Raw genomic sequence first — 21,355 nt, forward strand, 5'->3', positions numbered from 1 at the left:
TCCGTGTTCAATCCATTGTTTGGAGGGAGTGTATTTTTCCTGTTTCACGAAGAGGACTTTTTGTTCACAATTGCATCACAATGCAGAGGAGTCTGTTCCTCCCCCGTCGGCTTCTCGGTGCTGGGAGGGTGACCTATCCCAGATGGCTCATCACCCTGACGTGCTCTTGACAGAGGACACCACCAAGAGGAGATGGCAGCTGCACCTGTGCAGCCTCTGTCTGAGGGGGCAGGAAAAGCTATTCAGGGCCCCGCTGGGCTCAGAGCGGGGGGCACATCTGTGACTCACCCCTCACTTCTCTCTCTGCCCTGCATCCTGGACGCCCTGCATGCCCTCGTCATTGGGCTGTGTCTGGGCACCCGTTGTCTTGATCTGAGGTGTGAGCCCTGTGGTGCAGCACCAGGCTGGTTGGGTTGTGTCAGGAACGCTCAGGGTGTAGAAACCTTTCTCCACAAAGCCTGACTCGAGACTTTCTCTCCTAGAAGGAACCTTCCCCTAATGTGGCCACCCTGGCTGAATGAAGGTGGTGTTCTCCCGGGGGCATCTGCGCCTGAGTGCCCTTGGTGGTGGTGGGTGCCCGTCACAGGGCTGGAGGTGTGGCTGGCCCACTGGGTTGTATTTTCTGGACTATGTCCCTTCCCACAAGGATGAGTTGACCCATCTGTTGCATCCTGGCTGCTGATAAAACAAGACCCTCGGAGCCAAGAAACAACACTGAGGTGATTTACTTTCCCAAGTAATTGGAGAAGCAGGGAGTCAGGGTGGGTTTCAAGACGGTCGCACTGACTGAGGACAGACGCCTGCTCTAGCAGGACCCCGTGAGCCGCAGCCTTGTGTGACGGCCCGAGGGGCCGTGGCCATGGGTTGGGGGCGTTCTCAGTTACATGCAGGCAGGAGCAGTGCAGTCAGGAACAATTGGTGTCTTAGACACGGGTGCTCGTGGTCTGAGGGGTGGACATGCACTGCTGGACCCTTCTCATCAGGGAGTGAGGTCAGCAGGTGGCCTCCAGCCCAGCCCTCAGGGCCACCTAGCGCTCCAAAGCATGTGGGGGCCATCGTGGGGCTGCCCCAGGCTGGTCTCCCCCACATGCTGGTCCCCCCCCCAGGCTGGCCTCCGCCACAGGCTGGTCTCCTCCACAAGGCTGGTCTTCCCCTGAGGCTGGTCTCCGCCCCCCCAGGCTGGTCTTCCCCCCAGGCTGGTCTCCCCCACAAGGCTGGTCTCCCCCACAAGGCTGGTAACCCCCTCAGGTTGGTCTCCTCCCCCAGGCTGGTCTCCTCGCCCAGGCTGGTCTCCCCCACCGGGGCTGGTCTCCCCACCCAGGCTGGTCTCCCCGCCTCCCCAGGCTGGTCTCCTCCCCCAGGCTGGTCTCTCCCGCAGGCTGGTCTCCCCCACAAGCTGGTCTCCCCACCAGGCTGGTCTCCCCCGCATGCTGGTCTCCTCCCACTGCCCTTGCCAGGCCCTCCTTCCTCAAGTGTGGGTGCCAGGGTCGGACCCTGATGAACACCTGCACATCAGATGCCGCCCCGGGTGCCGGGCCCACAGGAAACTGCACCGGGATCCCTGTGTCCTGGGCAGGTCCTATGGGAAGTGCAGCCCACGTGTTACTCGGGTGAAGGCAGCGTCCCCACCCAGCCTGAGGACACTACACAGGGTGGACACCCGACCCTGGCTGGGCCGCTCAATGGGGAGTGGCTTGGACGCCCCCCTTCGAGTACAGTCCCCACATCCCGTACCTGCCTAATGTCCTTGGCATTCTCGGGCCCCGGTCATAGTGTGGGAGTGGCTGCCTGTGCACGCCACGGGCCTCCAGCTTCACTGCTGCAATGGGGCCACGAGCCATCACCGGGGCAGGCAGGGGTGCTGGGCACCTCATCACTAGGGCAGTGACATCACAAGGCGTGGAAGGCGGCAGTGGCTACAGAACTCCGTGCCTCGGCTGTTTCTGTGGTGCCTGCGGGCTCTGGGCTCCCACCTCCACGGGGCTGCAGGAGCCGTGAGGGACAAGGAGGATCGCACCCGCCATGGCCGAGGGCGGCGAGCTGATGAGCCGGCTCCTGAGCGAGAATGCAGACCTGAAGAAGCAGGTGCGCCTCCTGAAGGAGAATCAGATGCTGCGGCGGCTGCTCAGCCAGAGCTGCCAGGAGGGCAGCGGCGGCCACAACCTGCTCCCACCCAGGGAGGCCACCTACCCCGAGGCCGGCTCCCCCGGGAGCGGAGGTGAGGCACCGCCCAGCTCAGATGGCCTGGTGGATGGGGGGGTCGCAGGACGCCTGCTCCCTGGGAGTCGAGGGTGGCGGCCAGCTCCCTGACGCAGGAGGTCACGGGCACCTTTCCCACCCTCAGGTCTGAGTAAAGCAAGACCGGGTAGTGGGTTCTGCTGTTGCCCTCAGGTGAGGCCCCTCCCCTCCCTTTTGGTCGCTGGCGAAGTGGGAGTGGTCAACCGCTGGCAGGTGGACTGGTCATATGCAGTCTTGGAAGTGCCCCTATAAGGGTAGAGCAGTTGGCGTGCAGGCTTGTGGGCCTCCAGGGCCCCAGGCAGCTCTTCCAGGCTGGTCCTGGCTGGCAGTTTGCTCTGCTGCGTGTGTCTCTTCTCCTCCTGGGTCAGGGGCGAGGGGGGTGTCAGACCAGCCACACGAGTCCCATGAGTGCTGTGTCCCATCCACTCATGTCCCCAGCCAGAGTCAGGCCAGCCCCATGGTGGGAAGATCCCACCCTGGGGAGGCCTCAGAGCCGCCGACCAGGGGAGCGGGTAGGGACAAGTGGGCGCCTGTCCTTGCGGGGGTGGGAGTGTGCGGCCATGATCCACTCACCACATACATAGTATTGACTCCAACCTGTGGCTTTTTACTGAAAAAAAAAAAAAAAAAAAAAAAAAAAAAAAAAAAATATATATATATATATATATATATATATATATGGTTTGATCACTTTCTGCAAAGTAGTAGGCTTTATTCTAAAAGTTTTGGGAAAAACATTCCCCGTTCCTGCGTGTGATTTGGGGTGGGGCTGACAGGTGTACCCTTGACTTTTCGTTGGGATGGTGGGCAGAGGACAGAGTCCTTGACCCAGCACTGCCTGGTACTCCCACGGCCAACCTCAGCTTCCCACCCGGCCGGGCCCGGAAAGGATGTGGTCAGCCTGCCTGGTCCTGGACGATGGAGCAGGCAGCCTCGCCAGTGCCTGTGAACGCTGCTGTCTGCAAGCGCGAGCCATGCCCAGGAGGCCAGCTCTGCCACTCACCAAGGGGCCGCTCCAGCACCTGCGCTGGGATGGTCGCTTCCTGAGTCCTTCTCAAATGCCAGCCACCACCCTCAGATGTGCACTCTGAGCAGGTGCAGCATGCAGGAGTGCAGGAGGCACTCTCCACAGCCAGGCCCCAGGCCCTGCGCGGAGCTCCATGGACAAGCCTGAGAGCGAGCGTGTCTGGAAGCAAAGAGGGGCATCCATGGCAGCATCCCCACACCTTTGGTCTCCGGTGACAGGCAGGGGCTCCTCGCAGGGAGCTGGGAGGAGAGCATCTTGCCAGGATGTGTGGGGACAGTGTGGCTGGGGAACCTGGCGCCTGGGGGCCATGCTGTGCGAGGCCCCAGGTTCTGCGTCTCCATCAGCGGCCACTGAACCCCACGCTCACCACAGGGCGTTTGCTGGGCAGACCTGCGCTTACGGTGCTGGGCCATGTGCAGGGTCCTGTTCACAACACTTGTGAGGCCCGGGCACTGTGGCTGCAAAAGGGCCCTTAATCCGTTTGGTGCATGCGGACCACCGCAGGCTGCATGTCCCGGGCTGCGTTGCTGTCCTCCTCAAGAAGGAATCACCCTGGGCTGGACCTCAGGGCTGGACAGAGTGCTGGTGCCTCCCTTGGCAGGAGAGGGGCAGACCCTCGACCCTTGCCCAGGCTGTGCAGTCCCCAGAGGGACCCTTGTCAGGGGCTGAGTCAGGGCGGGGGTGTCCATGACCATGGCTACTGCCCCTGCCCTTGGGTCACCTTGGCAAACCCAGGTCTTGCTGGACACGGGTCTTGGGAGGAGCCTCAACCTGAGGCCAGCAGGCCTTCCACAGAGGGCCTCGGAGCGCCTGCCACAAAGTGTGGGGGCAGGCTCAGTGTGGCCCGGGCTGGCAGCGGGGAGGGGCCTGGACAAGACCACCCTCTAAACTCTGCCACTTGAGTGGCAGCGTGTGGTGCACCCTTGATGCTCTGGGCCTCAGCATGTGCTTGGGAATGTACCTGGGGCCGTGGGATGCTGCATTCAGGACCAGCCCTCAGCAGAACTGGGGTTGGGAAAACCAGCACTGAGCTCCTGCAGAAAAGGAGAAGTTTATAAACAAAGGAACCACCACCAGCAATGTTTGCATGTTGCCAAGACTTCCTTAGCATCTGTGTTCAAAACAGGATGAGTAAAAACCTGCTTTTCTTACGGATTCAACAACACGTGCTCATGGTAAACTTATAAACGCCATGGAGGATGCAACGTTTAAGGCTCAGGCCACGCCTCCGGTCCCCCTCCCCAAAGGCAGCCACAATCAACGTTTTCTTGGGTTTTCTCTGGAACTTTGGTGGAGATCTGTGTGTCTGTCTGTGTATCTTTTTGGTCTACCTACACAGGATTGTGCCGTTCCGCAACTTGACTTTTGACCCTTAACCATCCATTTCACGGCATTCCCCGCCAGTCTTTATCTGCAGATCTCCCTGGCACACTTGAACACTAGGCTCCTTCTGTGGGGGCCCCAGGCAGGCAGCACTGTTCCCAGTTCTCTGTGACCGTGGACGCCGCTGCCGTGGGTGGCCTGCGCAGGCACCCTGTGGCTTTGTGTAGGAGATCCCACACGTGGGTCCTCAGGTCAAAGGCTGTGTGCATTTGAAATGTTGAAATAGACACTGTCAAACGCTCTCTGAAAGGCCCCTATACCCCACGAATGGAGGAGGAGGGCGCTGCGCCGGCATCGTTCCCATGTCACAGGAGGGTTCATCTGTCCCCGTCAGCTGGGCAGCAAGGCCTCCAGGTCTTCTCACCCAGGTTTACAAGTGAGTGACGCGAAGGGCCAGTGGGAGCAGCAGTCCTCTGCCTCCCCTCCCAGCTGCCCCATCTTGTTTCCTCGGGATCGTCCTGGTCCCTCCAGCACTGCCACGATGCCACTCTCCATGCCTCCACTGGCGAGGTGTCCCCTGGAGGGCAGCCAGGCCCCCCCAGATTGCCCACTCGCTCCCTAGTTGGTGGTGGTGGATTGTCAGATGATTTCCAACAGTGGTGAGGATTCTCTATGTGCAACTCCTAGTCACTCCTTCCCTCTGACACGATAGATTGTTCCTGTGTTGTTAGATGTATTTTAAAATGGCCATGCAATATTGCAGATTCAGATGAACCACAATGTAATGAATTCTCCTTCAGTTTGAAATTAAAGTTTTTCTTCCCGTTGAGGTATATAACACCACAAAAAAGGTTTTAAGAATTTTTATATTTAAGGTTATTTCCACTGGATTTCTTTTTTTGGTGTATGTGTGATTTTTTTTTACTTTTATGGAGATGGGATCTTCTATGTTGCTGGTCTTGAACTCCTGGGCTTAAGGGATCCTTCTGTCTCGACCTCCTAAAATGCTGGGATTACAGGTGTGAGCCACCGTGCCTAGCCCGTTATTTTTTTTTCTTTTTGAGACAGGGTCTGTGTTCCCCAGGCTGGAGTGCAGTGACGTGATCATGGCTCACTGCAGCCTCGACCTCTGGGGTTCAAGCAATCCTCCTACCTCAGCCTCCTGAGTAGCTGGGACTACAGTGCTTGCCACCATGAGCGGCTAATTAAAATTTTGTTTTTTTGTAGAGGCAGAGTCTCCCTATGTTGCCCAGGCCAGTCCCAAACTCCTGGGCTCAAGCGATTCTCCCACCTTGGCCTCCCAAACCACTGGGATTACAGGCATGAGCCACTGTCCAGCTGGATTTATTTTTTACAAATAGAATCATTGATTCAGAAGGCAGGAGTAAATGGTTTTTTGTTTATTTTTGAGATACAGTCTGGCTCTGTCGCCCAGGCTGGAGTGCAGTGGTGTCATCTTGGTTCACTGCAACCTCTGCCTCCTGGGTTCAAGCTATTCTCCTGCCTTGCCCTCCCCAGTAGCTGGAATTAAAGGCACACACCACCATGCCTGGCTACTTTTTGTATTTTTAGTAGAGACGGGGTTTTGCCATGTTGGCCAGGCTGATCTTGAACTCGTGACCTCAGGTGATCCACCCACCTCGGCCTCCCAAAGTGCTGGGATTACAGGCATGAACCACCACACCTGGCCATGTATTTCTTTTTTAAAAAACTTTTTTTTTTTTTTTTTTTTTGAGACGGAGTCTCGCTCTGTCGCCCAGACTGGAGTGCAGTGGCGCAATCTCGGCTCACTGCAAGCTCCGCCTCCCGGGTTCACGCCATTCTCCTGCCTCAGCCTCTCCGAGTAGCTGGGACTACAGGCGCCTGCCACCACGACCAGCTAATTTTTTTTTTGTATTTTTAGTAGAGACGGGGTTTCACCATGGTCTCGATCTCCTGACCTCGTGATCCACCCGCCTCGGCCTCCCAAAGTGCTGGGATTACAAGCGTGAGCCACCGCGCCCAGCCGTTTAAAAAACTTTTAAGTTCAGGGGTACAAGTGCAGACTTGTTACATAGGTGAACTTGTGTCATGGGAGTTTGTTGTACAGATTATTTCGTCACTCAAGTATTAACCCTAGTACATTAGTTATTCTTCCTGATCCTCTCCCTCCTCTCACCCTTCACCATCTGGTAGGCCTCATTGTCTGTTGTTCCCCTCTGTGTGTCCACATGTTCTCATTGTTTAGCTCCCACTTATAAGTAAGAGCATGTGGCATTTGGTTTTCTGTGTGTCCACGTGCTCTCATTGTTTAGCTCCCACTTATAAGTAAGAGCATGTGGCATTTGGTTTTCTGTTCCTGCGTTAGTTTGCTGAGGATAATAGCCTCCAGCTCCATCCATGTTCATGCAAAGGATATGATCTCATTCTCTTTTTTTTTTTTTTTTTTTTTTTTTGAGATGGAGTTTCACTCTTGTTGCCCAGGCTGGAGTGCAATGGCGCGATCTCGGCTCGCTGCAACCTCCACTTACAGATTTCAAGCGATTCTCCTGCCTCAGCCTCCCAAGTAGCTGGGATTACAGGCATGCACCACCATGCCCAGCTAATTTTGTATTTTTAGTAGAGACAGTTTTCACCATGTTGGTCAGGCTGGTCTCGAACTCCTGACCTCAGGTGATCCACCTGCCTTGGCCTCCCACAGTACTGGGATTACAGGCATGAGCCACTGCTCCCGGCTGATCTCATTCTTTTTTATGGCTGCATAATATTCCATGGTGTCTATGTACCACATTTTCTTTATCCAATCTACCACTGATGGGCATTTAAGTCGATTCCATGTCTTTGCTATTGTGAATAGTCTGCAGTGAACATATGCGTGCATGTGTCTCTATAATAAAATAATGTATATTCCTTTGGGTGTATACCCAGTAATGGAATTGCTGGGTTGAATGGTGTTTCTGTTTTAGGTCTTCAAGGAATCGCCACACTGTCTTCCACAATGGCTGAACTAATTTATACTCCCACTAACAGTGTATGGGCGTTCTTTTCTCTGCAACGTTGCCAGCATCTGTTGTTTTTGACTTTTTAATTATAGCCATTCTGACTGGTGTGAGATGGTGTCTCATTGTGGTTTTTATTTACATTTCTTTAATAAGCGGTGATGCTGAGCTTTTTTTCATATGCTCGTTGGCTGTATTTATGTCTTTAGAAGTGTTCATGTCCTTTGCCCACGTTTTAATGAGGTTGTTTGTTTTTTTCTTGTAGATTTCTTTAAGTTCCTTATAGATGCTGAATATTAGACCCTTGTCAGATGCATTAGTTTGCAAAAATTTTCTCCCATTCTGTAGGTTTGCTGTTTATTCTGTTGCTAGTTTATTTTGCTCTGCAGAAGCTCTTTAATTAGATGCAATTAGTCAATTTTTGCTTTTGTTGCAATTGCTTTTAGCATCCCTCCCCCTTGGTGTGGAAAGCAAAGAAAGTGCACACACCTGAGCCAGCGTTGGACCACAGAGGATGTTCACAGAGCAGGAGGCTCCTCCCCATCCACAGAGGATGCTTGTAGAGCAGGGAAGCTCCTCCTGGACCACAGAGGATGCTCAGAGCAGGCTCCTCCTGGGCCACAGAGGGTGCTCACAGAGCAGGAGGCTCCTCCCCATCCACAGAGGATGCTCACAGAGCAGGGAGGCTCCTCCCCATCCACAGAGGATGCTCACAGAGCAGGAGGCTCCTCCTGGACTACAGAGGATGCTCACAGAGCAGGAGGCTCCTCCCGGGAGGCCGATTACAGCTGTGTGTTTGCATGGAAACATGGAAACAGGCCCTGTCCATCAATAGGGCAAGGGATAAAAATTCACTGTGTGTGTCTGTGTGTGTGCTCATGTGTACAGAGGTACCATGAAACAGTTAAATGAACCAGGTAGCTACCAGATGGCTCAACGTGGATAAATCTCAAAGAGATAATGCAGCAGCAAAAAGTTCAGTTGCAGAATAAAATGTGTAGGGTGGTACCATTTATGTACAACTTAAGAAGCATATAAAAGTCACTCTCCAGTGTGTGTGGGCGCACAGGCAGGCAGGAGGCACACAGAAGCCTGCCTGCTTGCTGTGCCCATAGATACAGCGCTCCCACGGGCAGGATGGGCACCTGTGGCCACTTCACCACATCCAGCTCCTCCTTTTACACCTGAGGCCTGAGGGGAAGGAGGAAGCTCTGAAGCTAGGGAAACCCCGGCAGGTGTTGAAGCTTGGGGTGGGGTGCATAGGGTTTGTTAACATGTTCTCTATACTTCTCAGGAATGTTTTAGGAGCATCAGCGTGACTTCTCATCCCTTTCCTCCCCGCCTCAGTTCCAGATTTCGGAAGGTTCACGAGTGTTGCCCACACGCCCTCCCAGCTGCAGACATCCTCCCTGGAGGACCTGCTGTGCTCACCTGCCCCCCTGTCCGGCGAGGACGACACCTCCCTGGGCTGTGCAGCCCCCTCCCAGGCACCCTTCAAGGCCTTCCTCAGTCCCCCGGAGCTGCACAGCCACCAAGGCACCGACAGGAAGCTGTCCCTGATCCTGAGCCCCTTGCAAGACTCACTGGTGGACAAGACCCTGCTGGAGCCCAGGGAGATGGTCTGGCCTAAGAAGGTGTGTTTCTCGGAGAGCAGCCTGCCCACCGGGGACAGGACCAGGAGGAACTACTACCTCAACGGTATGGCCGGGTGCGGGGGCACCTGGGTGGGCCCCCAGTGCAGGCTGGCAGCTGTGGGGCGGGCACGTCTGGGTGGTTGGGCAGGCCGTTTCTCCATCCAGTCACACAGAGTGGAGGGAGGAGAGCCAGGCTGGGAGGCTGGGGTCCAAGGCTGTGTCTGTCCTAGTCTTTTGTCCATCTTTAAAGATAAAACGGGTTGCTTATCTTCTTCTTGGGAAGTTGTGAGAGTTCTATATGTGTCTGGATATGAGTCCTTTTTTGGGCGTATGTTTTGCAGATATAGTCTCCCACTCCATGGTTTTTCATTTTCATAGTAATGTTTTTTGATGAGCAAAACTGTTTAATTTGATGATGTCCAATTTATTGATTTTTCTTTTGTATTTTATGCTTTTTATGTTTGGTTTAAGAAATCTTTGCCAAGCCCAAGGTCACACAGATTGTCTCCTATGTGTTGTTCTAGAAGCTTTATAGTTTAGGTTCTACATGTAGGTCTCTGATCAATTCCAAGTTAATTTCATATATGGTGTGAGCTTTGTATGTAGACATCCACCTGAGGCTCAGGCCAGCCTCCCACCGCAGCCTCCCAGGTATCTGGGACTACATGTGTATGCCACCAGGCCTGGCTAATTTTTTGGTTTTTGTGTTTTTGTTATTGTAGAGATGGGATTTTGCTACGATGCCCAGGCTGGTCTTGAACTCCCGGGCTGAAGCAATTTGCCTGCCTTGGCCTCCCAAAGTGCTGGGATTACAGGCATGAGCCACCATGCCTGGCCTGTCAATTTTATTTATCTTTTCAAATAACCGATTTTGTGTTACATTGATCTTTTGTATTGTTTTCTTCATTTAAATTGCATTTATTTCTGCTCTGATCTTAATTATTTTTCTTCTAATTTTGGATTTGGTTTGCTCTTGCATTTCTAGCTCTGTAAGATGAATCATTGGCTTGTTTATTTGAAATTTTTCTGCTTTTTTGATGTAGGCACTTATAGCTATAAACTCTTAGCACTTATACTCTTAATATGGCTTTTGCTGTATCTAGTACATGCTAGGTTTTGGTGTGTTGGGTTTATAAACTCTTAGCACTTATAGCTAGAGCTCTTAGTGTGGCTTTTGCTGTATCTATTACATACTAGGTTTTGGTGTGTTGTGTTTCCATTATCATTTGTTTCAAGACATTTTAAAATTTCCTTCTTAATTTCTTCATTGATGCACTGGCCATTCAGGAGCATATTGTTTAATTTCTATGTGTTGGTATAGTTTCCAAAATTCCTTTTGTTATTGATTTCATTTTATTCCATTATGGTCAGAGAAGATACTTGATATAATTTCAATTTTTTGATTTCTAAAGACTTGTTTTGCAGCCTAACGTATGGTCTATCCTTGAGAATGATCTATGTGCTAATGAGAAGCATGTGTATTCTGCACTTGTTGAATGAAATGTTCTGTAAATATCTATTATGTTCATTTGGTCTATAGTATAGATTAAGTCTGATATTTCTTTGATTTTCTGTCTTAAAGATCTGTCCAAGGGTGAAAATGGGTATTGAAGTCTCCAGTTACTATTGTATTGGAGTCTGTCTCTTGATTTAGCTCTAGTAATATTTGCTTTACATATCCGGGTGCTCTAGTGTTGGGTGCATATATATTTATAACTGTTTTCTCCTCTTGCTGAATTGACCCCTTTATCATTATATAATGACCTTCTTTGTCTTTTGTTATAGTTTTTGTCTTGAAATCCACTTTGATATAACTATGGCTGCTACTGATCTTTTTTGGTTCTCATTTGCATGGAATATCTTTTTCTATCTCTTTATTTTCAGTCTATGTGTGTCTTTATAGGCAACGTGTGTTTCTTGTAGGCAACAGATGGTTGACTCGTGTTTTTTTTTTTTTTTATCCATTCAGCCACTCCTCTGTCTTTTGATTGGAGAGTTTAGTCTATTTACATTCAAAGTTTCTTGGTTGTTTTTGACCAAACTCACACACCATCATTCATCGATTTGACTCTGCTGTAATTTTTTTTTTTTTTTTTGAGACAGGGTCTCACTTTGATGCCCAGGCTGGAGTGCAGTGGTGCAATCTCGGCTCACTGCAACCTCCGCCTCCTGGGTTCAAGCGATTCTCAGGCCTCAGCCACATGAGTAGCTGGGGTTATAGGCGCGTGCCACCACGCCCAGCTAATCTTTGTATTTTTAGTAGAGATGGGGTTTTGCCATGTTGACCAGGCTGGTCTCGAACTCCTGACCTCAAGTGATCCGCCCGCCTCAGCCTCCCAAAGTACTGGGATTGCCGGCATGAGCTACTGCACCCGCCTATTTACATTCAAAGTTATTATTGATAAGGATTTACTCCTGTCATTTTGTAGTTTGTTTTCTCATTGTTTTGTGGTCTTCCCTCCTCTTTATCTAGAAGAGTTTGTGTCGAATTGGTGTTATTTATTCCTTAAGTGGTAGAATTCACCGCTGAGACTACCTGAGCCTTGAATGGTCTCTGTAGGAACATTTTCCCCTTCAAATTCCATTTTATTGATAATGTAACTGAAATTAAGGCTGTTGAGATAAATAATTTGATAAAGGTTTATTGGAAGCCAAATGTGAGGATCAGCCCAGGGAAACACACCAACAAAGTTGAGAGTGTTCTGGAATCTAAGTCAGAAGGCTTCTATAGGAGAGGCTAGGAGGAGGCAAAGGACTCCTCATACTTCTACAGGAGAGGCTAGGAGGAGGGAAAGGACTCCTCATACTCATGTTGTCCTTTTCTTTGGCGGGTACAACACAGAGGTTACAAGCATTGGCTACAGATGACAACATACAGGCCAACACATCTCTGTGCAAGACAGCAAACCTTTATGATTCAGGAATAAATCAGCATCTTTTCAGTGCATTAATCAGCACATCAGCAATCTGAGGAAATCATGATAAGATTCTTTACTTAGGGACCATTGATCACAAGACCTTCCCAAGCAGGCCAGTCTGGAAGTCTGTTTACTTTTAAACTGTCAAGTGTGACCTGTAAGGTTATCAGATATAAGGCTATTCAGAGTATCTATTTCTTCTTGAGTGAACTTTGGTAGTTTGTGTCTTTAAGGAATTGGTCAATTTCATCTAGGTTGTCAAATTTATTGGCGTAAAGTCATTCCTAATACTTCTTTATTATCCTTTTTATGTCTGTGGAATCTGTGGTAGTGGCATCTCTAATTTCTGTTAGTGGTAATTTTTGTCTTCTTTCTTTTTTCCCCTAAGTCTGGCTAGAGGTTTATCAATGTATGGCCTTTTTTCTTTGAAAAATAGGTTTTTGGCTGGATCTTACAGAGCCCAGGATGGACTAGAAATCATTTCTAGCACCTGTGCCAGAATCATTTCTCATCTATTCATCCATAGCATGTTTCTTCTACCTCATTTTTGCCTTGGTGGGGAGATGGGAGAAAGAGCTTGATTCTTTTTTTTTTTTTCTTGAGACGGAGTCTCGCTCTGTTGCCCAGGCTGGAGTGCAGTGGTGCAATCTCGGCTCACTGCAACCTCCACCTCCCAGGTTCAAGCCATTCTCCTGCCTCGTCCTCCTGAGTAGCTGGGATTACAGGCGCCTGCCACCACGCCTGGCTGATTTTTGTATTTTTAGTAGAGACGGGGTTTCACCATGTTTGCCAAGCTGCTCTCGAACTCCTGACCTCGTGTTCCACCCGCCTCGGCCTCCCAAAGTGCTGGGATTACAGGTGTGAGCCACCGCATCTGGCCAAGAGCTTGATTCTTGATGAGAGAAATACATTGATACAGAAGGAGGAGATTACACCTGCTCCTCCACGCCCCTCATTGGCCTAACACACTTCTGTGTAGTGTGTTGACGTACCTCTTCTGCAGTCTTGAAAAGTGACTGGGAAAGAAATACACTGAAAACTACAAACATTACTGAAAGGAATGAAAGAAGACATAAATGACCAGGCACGGCAGCTCACACCTGTAGTCCCAACATTTTGGAAGGCTGAGATGAGCAGATTTCTTGAGCCCAAGAGTTCAAGACCAGCCTGAGCACCGGGGCGAAACCCCATCTCTACCAACCCCCCACCCCCAAGTTAGCTGGGCGTGGTGGTGCATGCCTGTAGTCCCAGCTATTCAGGAGGCTGAGGTGGGAGGATCACTTGAGCCCAGAAGGTAAAGGTTGCAGTGAGCTGAGGTCGTGCCACTGCACTCCAGCTTGGGTGACAGAGTGAGACCCTTTCTTCAAACAAACAAACAAACTTGTGTTCACAGATTAGAAGACTTTATATTGTTTAATAATCAATAATTTTGATATGGATTACATTGGATCCACAGATTCATGCAATCTCAATCAGAATCCCAGTGGCTTCTTCACAGAAATTGACAAGCAGAAACTTAAATTCATATATAAGTGTAAGGAACCAGAATAGGTAAAACGATCTTGAAAAAGGAGAACATGGAAGGACTCATACTTCCCAGTTTCAAAATTGACTATAAAACTTACAGTTAAGACTGTGGTACTGCCATAAGGATGGACATACAGATCAATGCAATGGAATGGGAAGGTCAGAAATAAACCTGTACATAGACGGTTTTCAACAAGAGTGCCAAGACAATTCAGTAGGGACAGAATACTGTTTAACAAGTGGTGCTGGAACAAAGAGGTATCCACATGCCAAGGAATGAAGCTGGGCCTTCCTCCACACCACATACACAGATTAACTCAAAATGGATCAAAGACCTAAGAGGTCTCAAAGAGCTGAGGCCAGAAAACCCGTAGAAAAGCCATAGGGGTAAATCTTCGTGACCTTGGGTTTGACAGTGGATTCTTAGAGATCACATCAAAAGCATGAGCAAAAGAGAGAAACAGACAAATTGGACTTCATCAAAAGTAAAACAAAACAAAAAAACAAACTTTTGTGCTTCAAAGGACAGTATCAAAAAAATGAAAAGCCTACCCGGAGAATGGGAGAAAACATTTGTAAATTGTGCATTTGAAATGGGACTAGTATGCAGAATATTTAATAACTCTGACAATTCAACAGTAAGAAGACAAACAATCCAATGAAAAATCACTATAGGACCTGAATAGATATTTCTCCAAAGAAGATACAGTATATAAATGGCCAATAAGCACATGAAAAGATGCTCAGATCACTAGCATTTCACTAGTTAGTGAAATGCAAATGAGATACTGTTTCCCATCCTCCAGGAAAAAGATGGACAAGGTCATGTGCTGTTATGGACTCGGATGCCATCAGAGACTGTCCTGGGGAGGGGGGTTCGGAAGCAGGTTTTGTGGGAGCACTGGAGTCTCCTAAGTAATGTTGAGGAATTAATTAAAATAGAATGTCCTGGGCCAGGCCCGGTGGCTCACGCCTGTAATCCCAGCACTATGTTAGGCAGAGGCGGGCAGATCACCTGAGGTCAGCAGTTCGAGACCAGCCTGGCCAACATGGTGAAACCCCACCTCTACTAAAAATACAAAAACTTAGCTGGGTGTGGTGGCACGCGGCTGTAGTCCCACTACTCTGGAGGCGGAGGCAGAAGAATCGCTTGAGCCGGTGAGGCGGAGGTTGCGGTGAGTGGAGGTGGCGCCACTGCACTCCAGCCTGGATGACAGAGTGAGACTCTGTCTAAAAAAAAAAAAAAAAGTCCTGCCAATCCAGCGATCCTCTTCTCAGAGGTAGGAAAGAATGAAGCAGTTTTATTGAATAAACATTAAAGCAGCCTTTGATGCCCAGAGGTTGCCAAGACAGAAGGACTCTCCCCCCTCCTCCCAGCCAAGCCGACCGGCCCTGTTCCACAGGCGTCCTCGCTGGAGGGGACCCGTCCCAACTCACACCTCCAGGGCCAGGTTCTTCTGTCCTCGTAGGGTCCGACGCTGGGGCAGACTCCCCCGTGACAGGGACCAGTCCCCAACCCCGAGATTAAAAGGTTTACCTCATCGCAAAGGGACAGAAGGGAGCCGAGGACAGGGCGAAGGGAAGGCTGTCTTGTCTTTGGCACTTTAAGAAGCTCCTTTTCTTTCAGATTCTATTTGCCAGACAGTGGGGGGGTGGCGGCAGGTGGGGGGAGGGGGGTGGAGGAGCCGCCCCCCACGTGGCCGAGGGCACCCTCGAGGGCAGTGGATCCTCGCGCTTCCCTGACCTTGTCCCCGGCCTTCCCTCTCCCAGAAATCCAGAGCTTTGCGGGCGCCGAGAAGGACGCGCGCGTGGTGGGTGAGATCGCCTTCCAGCTTGACCGCCGCATCCTGGCCTACGTGTTCCCGGGCGTGACGCGGCTCTACGGCTTCACGGTGGCAAACATCCCCGAGAAGATCAAGCAGGTGCGCCCCGCGGGGAGGGCGCGGCCAGGAGGGTGCGGGGCGCTCGGTCCGTCCCTGTGAGGTCCCCAGATCTGGGCTCCTGGTCGGGCACTGTCCGCAGGAGGGGACCCCGGGGACCCAGGCGGGCGGGGCAGGGGTCGGCCCTGGGCCTGGAAGTCCCCGTCCGAGGGCCCCGAGGTCCCCCCCATCCATGTGCTGCGCCCGCAGACCTCCATCAAGTCCCTGGACGGCTCCGTGGACGAGAAGAAGCTGCGCCAGCTGACGCAGCGCTACCTGGGCCTGAGCGCGCGCCTGGAGAAGCTGGGCTACAGCCGCGACGTGCACCCGGCGTTCAGCGAGTTCCTCATCAACACCTACGGAATCCTGAAGCAGCGGCCCGACCTGCGCGCCAACCCCCTGCACAGCAGCCCGGCCGCGCTGCGCAAGCTGCTCATCGACGTGGTGCCCCCCAAGTTCCTGGGCGACTCGCTGCTGCTGCTCAACTGCCTGTGCGAGCTCTCCAAGGAGGACAGCAAGCCGCTCTTCGCCTGGTGAGCCGCCCCGCGCCCGCCGCCTTGCCTGCAGTAAACGCGTTTGTTCCAACCCGGGGCCGCGGTGCCTCCTGCGCGCCCTCCCGGAGGGGAAAGGGCCGCGCCGCCCGCGCGCGAGGCCAGAGAAGGCCCCTCTCCCACCCGTGCTGGGCCCCGACCGCAGCCCGCCGCTGCCCGCACCTGCGGAGTGCTTGTCACTCCTCATTAAAATCGTCCGTTTGCTTGTCTGCCTTTACCTCTGGCTCTTTGAGGGCGTGGAGGGCGCCTCGGCCGCTGCTCCGCCTGCAGGAAGCGCAGCTCAGTGCTCATGGAGGGAAGCCAGGAAGGAGCCGCGGCCGGCGGGGACCCCCCCCCCACCTCCGCCTCCCCCACCTACTCCTCCCCCGGGCCTCCGCGCCCACCCGCTTTCCTGCCCGGGACGGCGAGTCCTGTCCCAGTTTGGGTTTCCCCGATTGCCGAGCTGGGGCAAGGACTTGGTTCTGGTGGATGGTTGCGCACCCCTGCAGGCAAAATGGGAACGCAGTCCCGTGTTCAAAAGCGAAGAATTCGAAACGGCAACAGCTGCGTTACAGTGAACCTGGGCCTTAGGACTGAGCAGTGGCAACGCAGGCGGGAGAGCGCCGGGGAGCCCCGAGACCGTGGGGGTGCTGGGGCTGGTCGAGCGCCTGGGAGCCGGGAGACCGTGGGGGTGCTGGGGGTGGGCAAGGACAGGGGAGCCCCGAGACCGTGGGGGTGCCGGAGGTGGGTGAGCGCCGGGGAGCCCCGGAGACCATAGGGGTGTTGGGGGTGGGCGAGCGCCAGGGAGCCCTGGAGACCATGTCAGGTGCACCTTGCACCATCCTGGAGCGGGGAGCTGGGGAGCTTACCCATCAATTCTCCTCCCCCTGGGTCATCTCCCTGCAGGAGGCCAGAACAGCGAGAAGACGGGCCCTCAGTGAATTGGCGGGACCTTGGGGCTGAGGAGATACCCAGTTCCAAAGTGCTCTGGAACGAGGGGCATTTACCGAGTCTCAGGGGAGTTTTGGCTCATGCTGCACAAGCCAGCATGCTCAGCCTGGTCCTCACACTGTCTCAGCAATAGTGGCGGGGATGGCAGGGCTGTCACACATTAACAGTTCAGAGCTCGATGGAGACTGCTGGGGACCCCACTCTGGCTGGTCGCTACAACATTCAGCTCCCAGGTGCAGATGGGCTGGATCCTGGGGTGGGGGCCCAACCTCATGCCGGGCAGACGAGGGGCCCGCTGGCCTGGGAAGCTCTGGCTGGGTGCTGATTTCTGGCCTTACCTTTGAGGGTCACCTGTGGCCACACTGGCACTGGGCTGGCTCTGTGGCTGGGCCAGGAGCTTTGGGTGCCAGGCCTAGGGCTGCAGCCACATAGTCTCGGCCAGGTGGTCCATGCCCCCTTCCCCTCGGTGCCAGCGAGTGGATACTTCCAGCAAGCCTGGGATAGGAAGGGCTGTGATGAAACGCACCAGGATTTATTTCGGTTGGGTGTGGTGGGATACAGACACAGGACCCCTGACTTTAAAGGAGTGTGTGTCACAAAGTACTGCAGACCCAGCTGCTTAAACCACAGGAGGGCACATACCCTGCCACACAGGGCCACCGCGGGGGGCGCCGTGGCAACAGGACGCAGAAGGCGAGAGGGGAGCATGGCCAGAGGCTTTAGGGGGGTCTCCCTGGGAAGAGAGGCCAGGGAGGGTAGGCACGAAGGAGCAAGTTTAGGATTGGACAGGTCAATTTCCCTGGGCTCAGGGCTATGGGGTGGTATCTAATTGACCACCATCCTGCCCCAGGGTGATTGAGGGCAGAGGAACATGGGCTTGGTGAGTGAGTCAGATAAGGGGTGGTTGGGTTTACAGGCTCCAGGTGGGTTGGCTTATGCATTAAAGGGGAGCTCTGTTTGCAGGCGCCTTTTGCTGTCTCTAGGAAACTGCCCTGGGAGGGCAGTCTCCACCTAGCCAGTAAGGCCCCCGAGAGGTCAAAGCATCATAAACCAGAAAACAAAAACCACGTGAGTTTTACAGGAACAGCCTGGTGGGCAGGTGGCATTCAGCCCCTGCGCTCTGAGTCTCTAGAAGAATGGGGTTCTCAGCCTCTGGCCATGGGTCCCCCAAACAGCCTTGGTGTCTTCCGGGCTCTTGGGCTTGGCTTGGAGTGGCCCCTGGGGGCTTTGGCTGGGGCGGTGCCCATGGCTCACCCTCTGTCCATATAGTGGGGCCCAAGGTGTCCACTGTGCTGGGCCAGCCTGGGGGGGTCCTGTGATCAGAGGCTGGACCTCCACCCTGGCAGCGCCACCCCCTAGGCCCCTAAGTTGCAGGTGCATGTGGAACTTTCAGGAGGGCTCACCTGCAGAGAGGGTGAAGCCCATTCCTGCACGTTTTCTTACTGTGCTATTTAAATGAGGAGAAATGGGAACAGGGTGAGGAGGGTGGCCCTGAAGTGTCTGGCGTGGCCATGTCTCCTGGGGCAGCACCCGGGCCCTGGGCACCAGCTCTCCCATCTGTAGACAGGAGGGCAGTGAGCTTCTAGGGGATGATTTCCGCCTCCTGGGACGGGGGTGGGCACCGGCCCAAGTGAACTCGGATTCTTCTGCACGCAGCTTCCGTATTCAGTCATTTACTTACGGGCACACGATGTTTGTCTCATACTCTGGGTTAGAAAAGTGTATGGCCTGCCTGGCCCTGGAATCAGGATCCCTGGGCCTGTCACTGGGGAGAGATGGTGGAAACTCTGGTGTGGGCATAGCTGAGATTCTTTCTCCTGTAAGTGGGGTCCCTTAGGGTCCCCGATTCAGGAGCTATTTACAGCACCTGCCAGCATTTCTAATGTCTCAGCGCTGCCCCCGAGAACCAGCGCCGGCGTCACAACCAGCCCCGTTCCCCGTCATGTTCTCAGCTGTAGCCAAGCCCTGGCCCAGCAGTAGCTGGGTAGGAAATGCATGCAGCTCCTGCCGGGGCCTCCCGCCCCAACCCTCTCTCCTGACAGGTGATTTGTTGGGCTGGAGGACAGGGCCAGGTCTTGGCCTTGGCGCTGTCCTGGGTCATGAGTGTATGGTTCTGGTCACTCTGCTGTGGTGCGAGGATGAAGGTGCCAGCCCAGTGTGGGCAACCCTCACAGCCAGCATGTTCCAGTGCCCTGCACCTCGGGACCCTGGATGTGTGTGGCTGCCGTCACAAAGTACCTCAGACCCAGCAGCTTAAACCACAGAAATTTATTCTGTCGCAGTCCTGAAGGCCCAGAGTACAAGATGAAAGTGTCCGCAGATTCTGTTTGTCTGAGGCCTCTCAGCTTCCGCAGATTCTGTTTGTCTGAGGTCTCTCTGCTTGGCTTGCAGGCGGCTGCCTCCCTGCTTTGTCCTCCTGGCCTTTTCTCTGAGTGCATCCCTGGTGTCTCTCCCTCTTCTCACCGCCCTGTCCATCTCCACATCCAATCCAGTCTGCCGTGCTGGGGGTAATCCAGTCTGCTGTGCTGGAGGTCAGGCCTTCAGGAGATGGTTTCTCGAGGGGATGCAGTGCGGCCCTCAACAGACCTCATCCTCCCCTCCTGGCCTCCAGACACGGATCCCTGACCCCATCGTCTCCTCCTGGCCTCCAGACATGGGGCCCTGGCTGGGGAACTCTGTGTGCCCCCAGCCTCTGAAGGTTTCTGGGCTTACCTGGCTCCTCTCTCATCCCAGTCCCCCTGAGTAGCCACGGAGGTGGGCTCCCTAAGGCCCACATGGCTGGGGTTCCATTAAGAACTTCAAGTGGGTGGCTCATGCCTGTAATCCCAGCACTTTGGGAGGCCAAGGCGGGTGGATCACGAGGTCAAGAGATCGAGACCATCCTGGCCAACACGGTGAAACCCCGTCTCTACTAAAAATACAAAAAGTTAGCTGGGCACGGTAGCGGGTGCCTGTAGTCCCAGCTACTCGGGAGGCTGAGGCAGGAGGATGGAGTGAACCCGGGAGGCAGAGCTTGCAGTGAGCCGAGATTGCACCAGTGCACTCCAGCCTGGGTGACAGAGCGAGACTCCATCTCAAAAAAAAAAAAAAAAAATAACTTCAAGTGGGGCTGCGCTCAGTGGCTCACACCTGTAATTCCAGCACTTTGGGAGGCCAAGGCAGGAGGATCGCTTGAGCCCAGGAGTTTGAGACCAGCCTGGGCAACGTGGTGAGACCTCATATGTATTCATCTGTTCTCATGCTGCTAATAAAGACATACGCAAGACTGAGTAATTTTTAAACAAAAAGAGGTTTAACAGACTCAACAGTTCCACATGGCTGGGGAGGCCTCACAATCATGGTGGAAGGTGAAAGAGGAGCAAAGTCTTACAAGAGGGCGTGTGCAGGGGAACTGCCCTTTATAAAACCGTCGGATCTTGTGAGACTATTCACTATCACAAGAACAGCACCGGAAAAAGCCGCCCCCGTGATTCAGTGACCTCCCACCGGGTCCCTCCCATGACGTGGGGATTATGGGAGCTATAATTCAAGGTGAGATTTGGGTGAGGACACAGCCAAACCATATCACCATGTCTACCAAAAATTGAAAAATTAGCCAGCGTAGTGGTGTGTGCTTGTGGCCCAGGTGCTCAGGAGGCTGAGGTGAAAGGATGTCTTGAGCCCGGAGGCCAAGGCTGCAGGATGCCATGATTGTGCCACTGCACTCCAGCCTGGGTGACAGAGTGAGACTTTGTCTCAGAAAAAAAAAGAGAGAAAATGATAAAAGCACTGCAAGTGGGCAGCGGCTGAATGTGGAGACAGGAGTTTTCCCTTCTGAGCACAGTCCTGGTGCTGCTGACTTCGTGGGGAGCCTCCAGTCAGGGGAGCAGCAGCTGGGGAGAGCTGGGGCCTCTCTCACCTGCCTTCCCCCATATCACACATGCCCGTCTCGTGTGTATCTGCACTCTCACATGCGTGTTCCCCTGCGCTCACATGTATCTGCACTCACTCTCACATGCTTGCTTCCCCTGCCCCATGCTCACGTGTATCTGCACTCTCACGCGTGCTTCCCTACCCCACACTCACGTGTATCTTCGCTCACTCTCTCACGTGCTCCCGTCCTGTGCTCACATGTATCTGCACTCTCACATATGTGTTCCTCTGCCCCGTGCTCACATGTATCCTCTCACACGCGTGCTCCCCTGCCCCACGCTCACGTGTATCCTCACTCACTCTCAAACACGTGCTCGTCTGCACTCTCCTGTCTGAGCTGAGCTGATCTCAGTTGGCTGCTGTGAGCCAGGGCCTCACACTGGCCTCTCGCCCTCCAC

The 21,355-nt window shown here is 53.3% G+C and overlaps 1 protein-coding gene across 4 annotated transcripts; it reads left to right on the top strand.

Annotated features, from left to right (window-relative positions):
- Positions 1 to 1,416: 1,416 nt before the first annotated feature.
- SPATC1L (spermatogenesis and centriole associated 1 like) lies at positions 1,417 to 16,324 on the top strand. 4 transcript variants are annotated; one of them, XM_055280057.2, is made up of 4 exons: positions 1,417 to 2,218; positions 8,914 to 9,264; positions 15,416 to 15,567; positions 15,775 to 16,324. In XM_055280057.2, exons 1-4 carry the CDS (start codon positions 2,023 to 2,025, stop codon positions 16,099 to 16,101), a joined length of 1,026 nt encoding a protein of 341 aa, XP_055136032.1. In that variant the 5' UTR covers positions 1,417 to 2,022; the 3' UTR covers positions 16,102 to 16,324. The 4 variants fall into 4 exon arrangements, with proteins under 4 accessions (XP_055136032.1, XP_055136035.1, XP_055136033.2 ...); XM_055280060.1 differs by having other exon boundaries at positions 2,024 to 2,085; XM_055280058.2 differs by lacking the exon at positions 1,417 to 2,218 and adding an exon at positions 4,725 to 5,024.
- The last annotated feature ends 5,031 nt before the right edge of the window (positions 16,325 to 21,355 follow it).

The sequence above is a fragment of the Symphalangus syndactylus genome, chromosome 5, assembly GCF_028878055.3.
Source record: "Symphalangus syndactylus isolate Jambi chromosome 5, NHGRI_mSymSyn1-v2.1_pri, whole genome shotgun sequence".
Classification (NCBI taxonomy): Eukaryota; Metazoa; Chordata; class Mammalia; order Primates; family Hylobatidae; genus Symphalangus; species Symphalangus syndactylus.

Coding starts and splice junctions, on each gene's coding strand:
- SPATC1L (XM_055280057.2), top strand. CDS start 2,023: ATGGCCGAGGGCGGCGAGCTGATGAGCCGGCTCCTGAGCGAGAATGCA. Junction 2,219..8,913: donor CGGCTCCCCCGGGAGCGGAG/GTGAGGCACCGC, acceptor TCCCCGCCTCAG/TTCCAGATTTCGGAAGGTTC. Junction 9,265..15,415: donor GAGGAACTACTACCTCAACG/GTATGGCCGGGT, acceptor TCCCTCTCCCAG/AAATCCAGAGCTTTGCGGGC.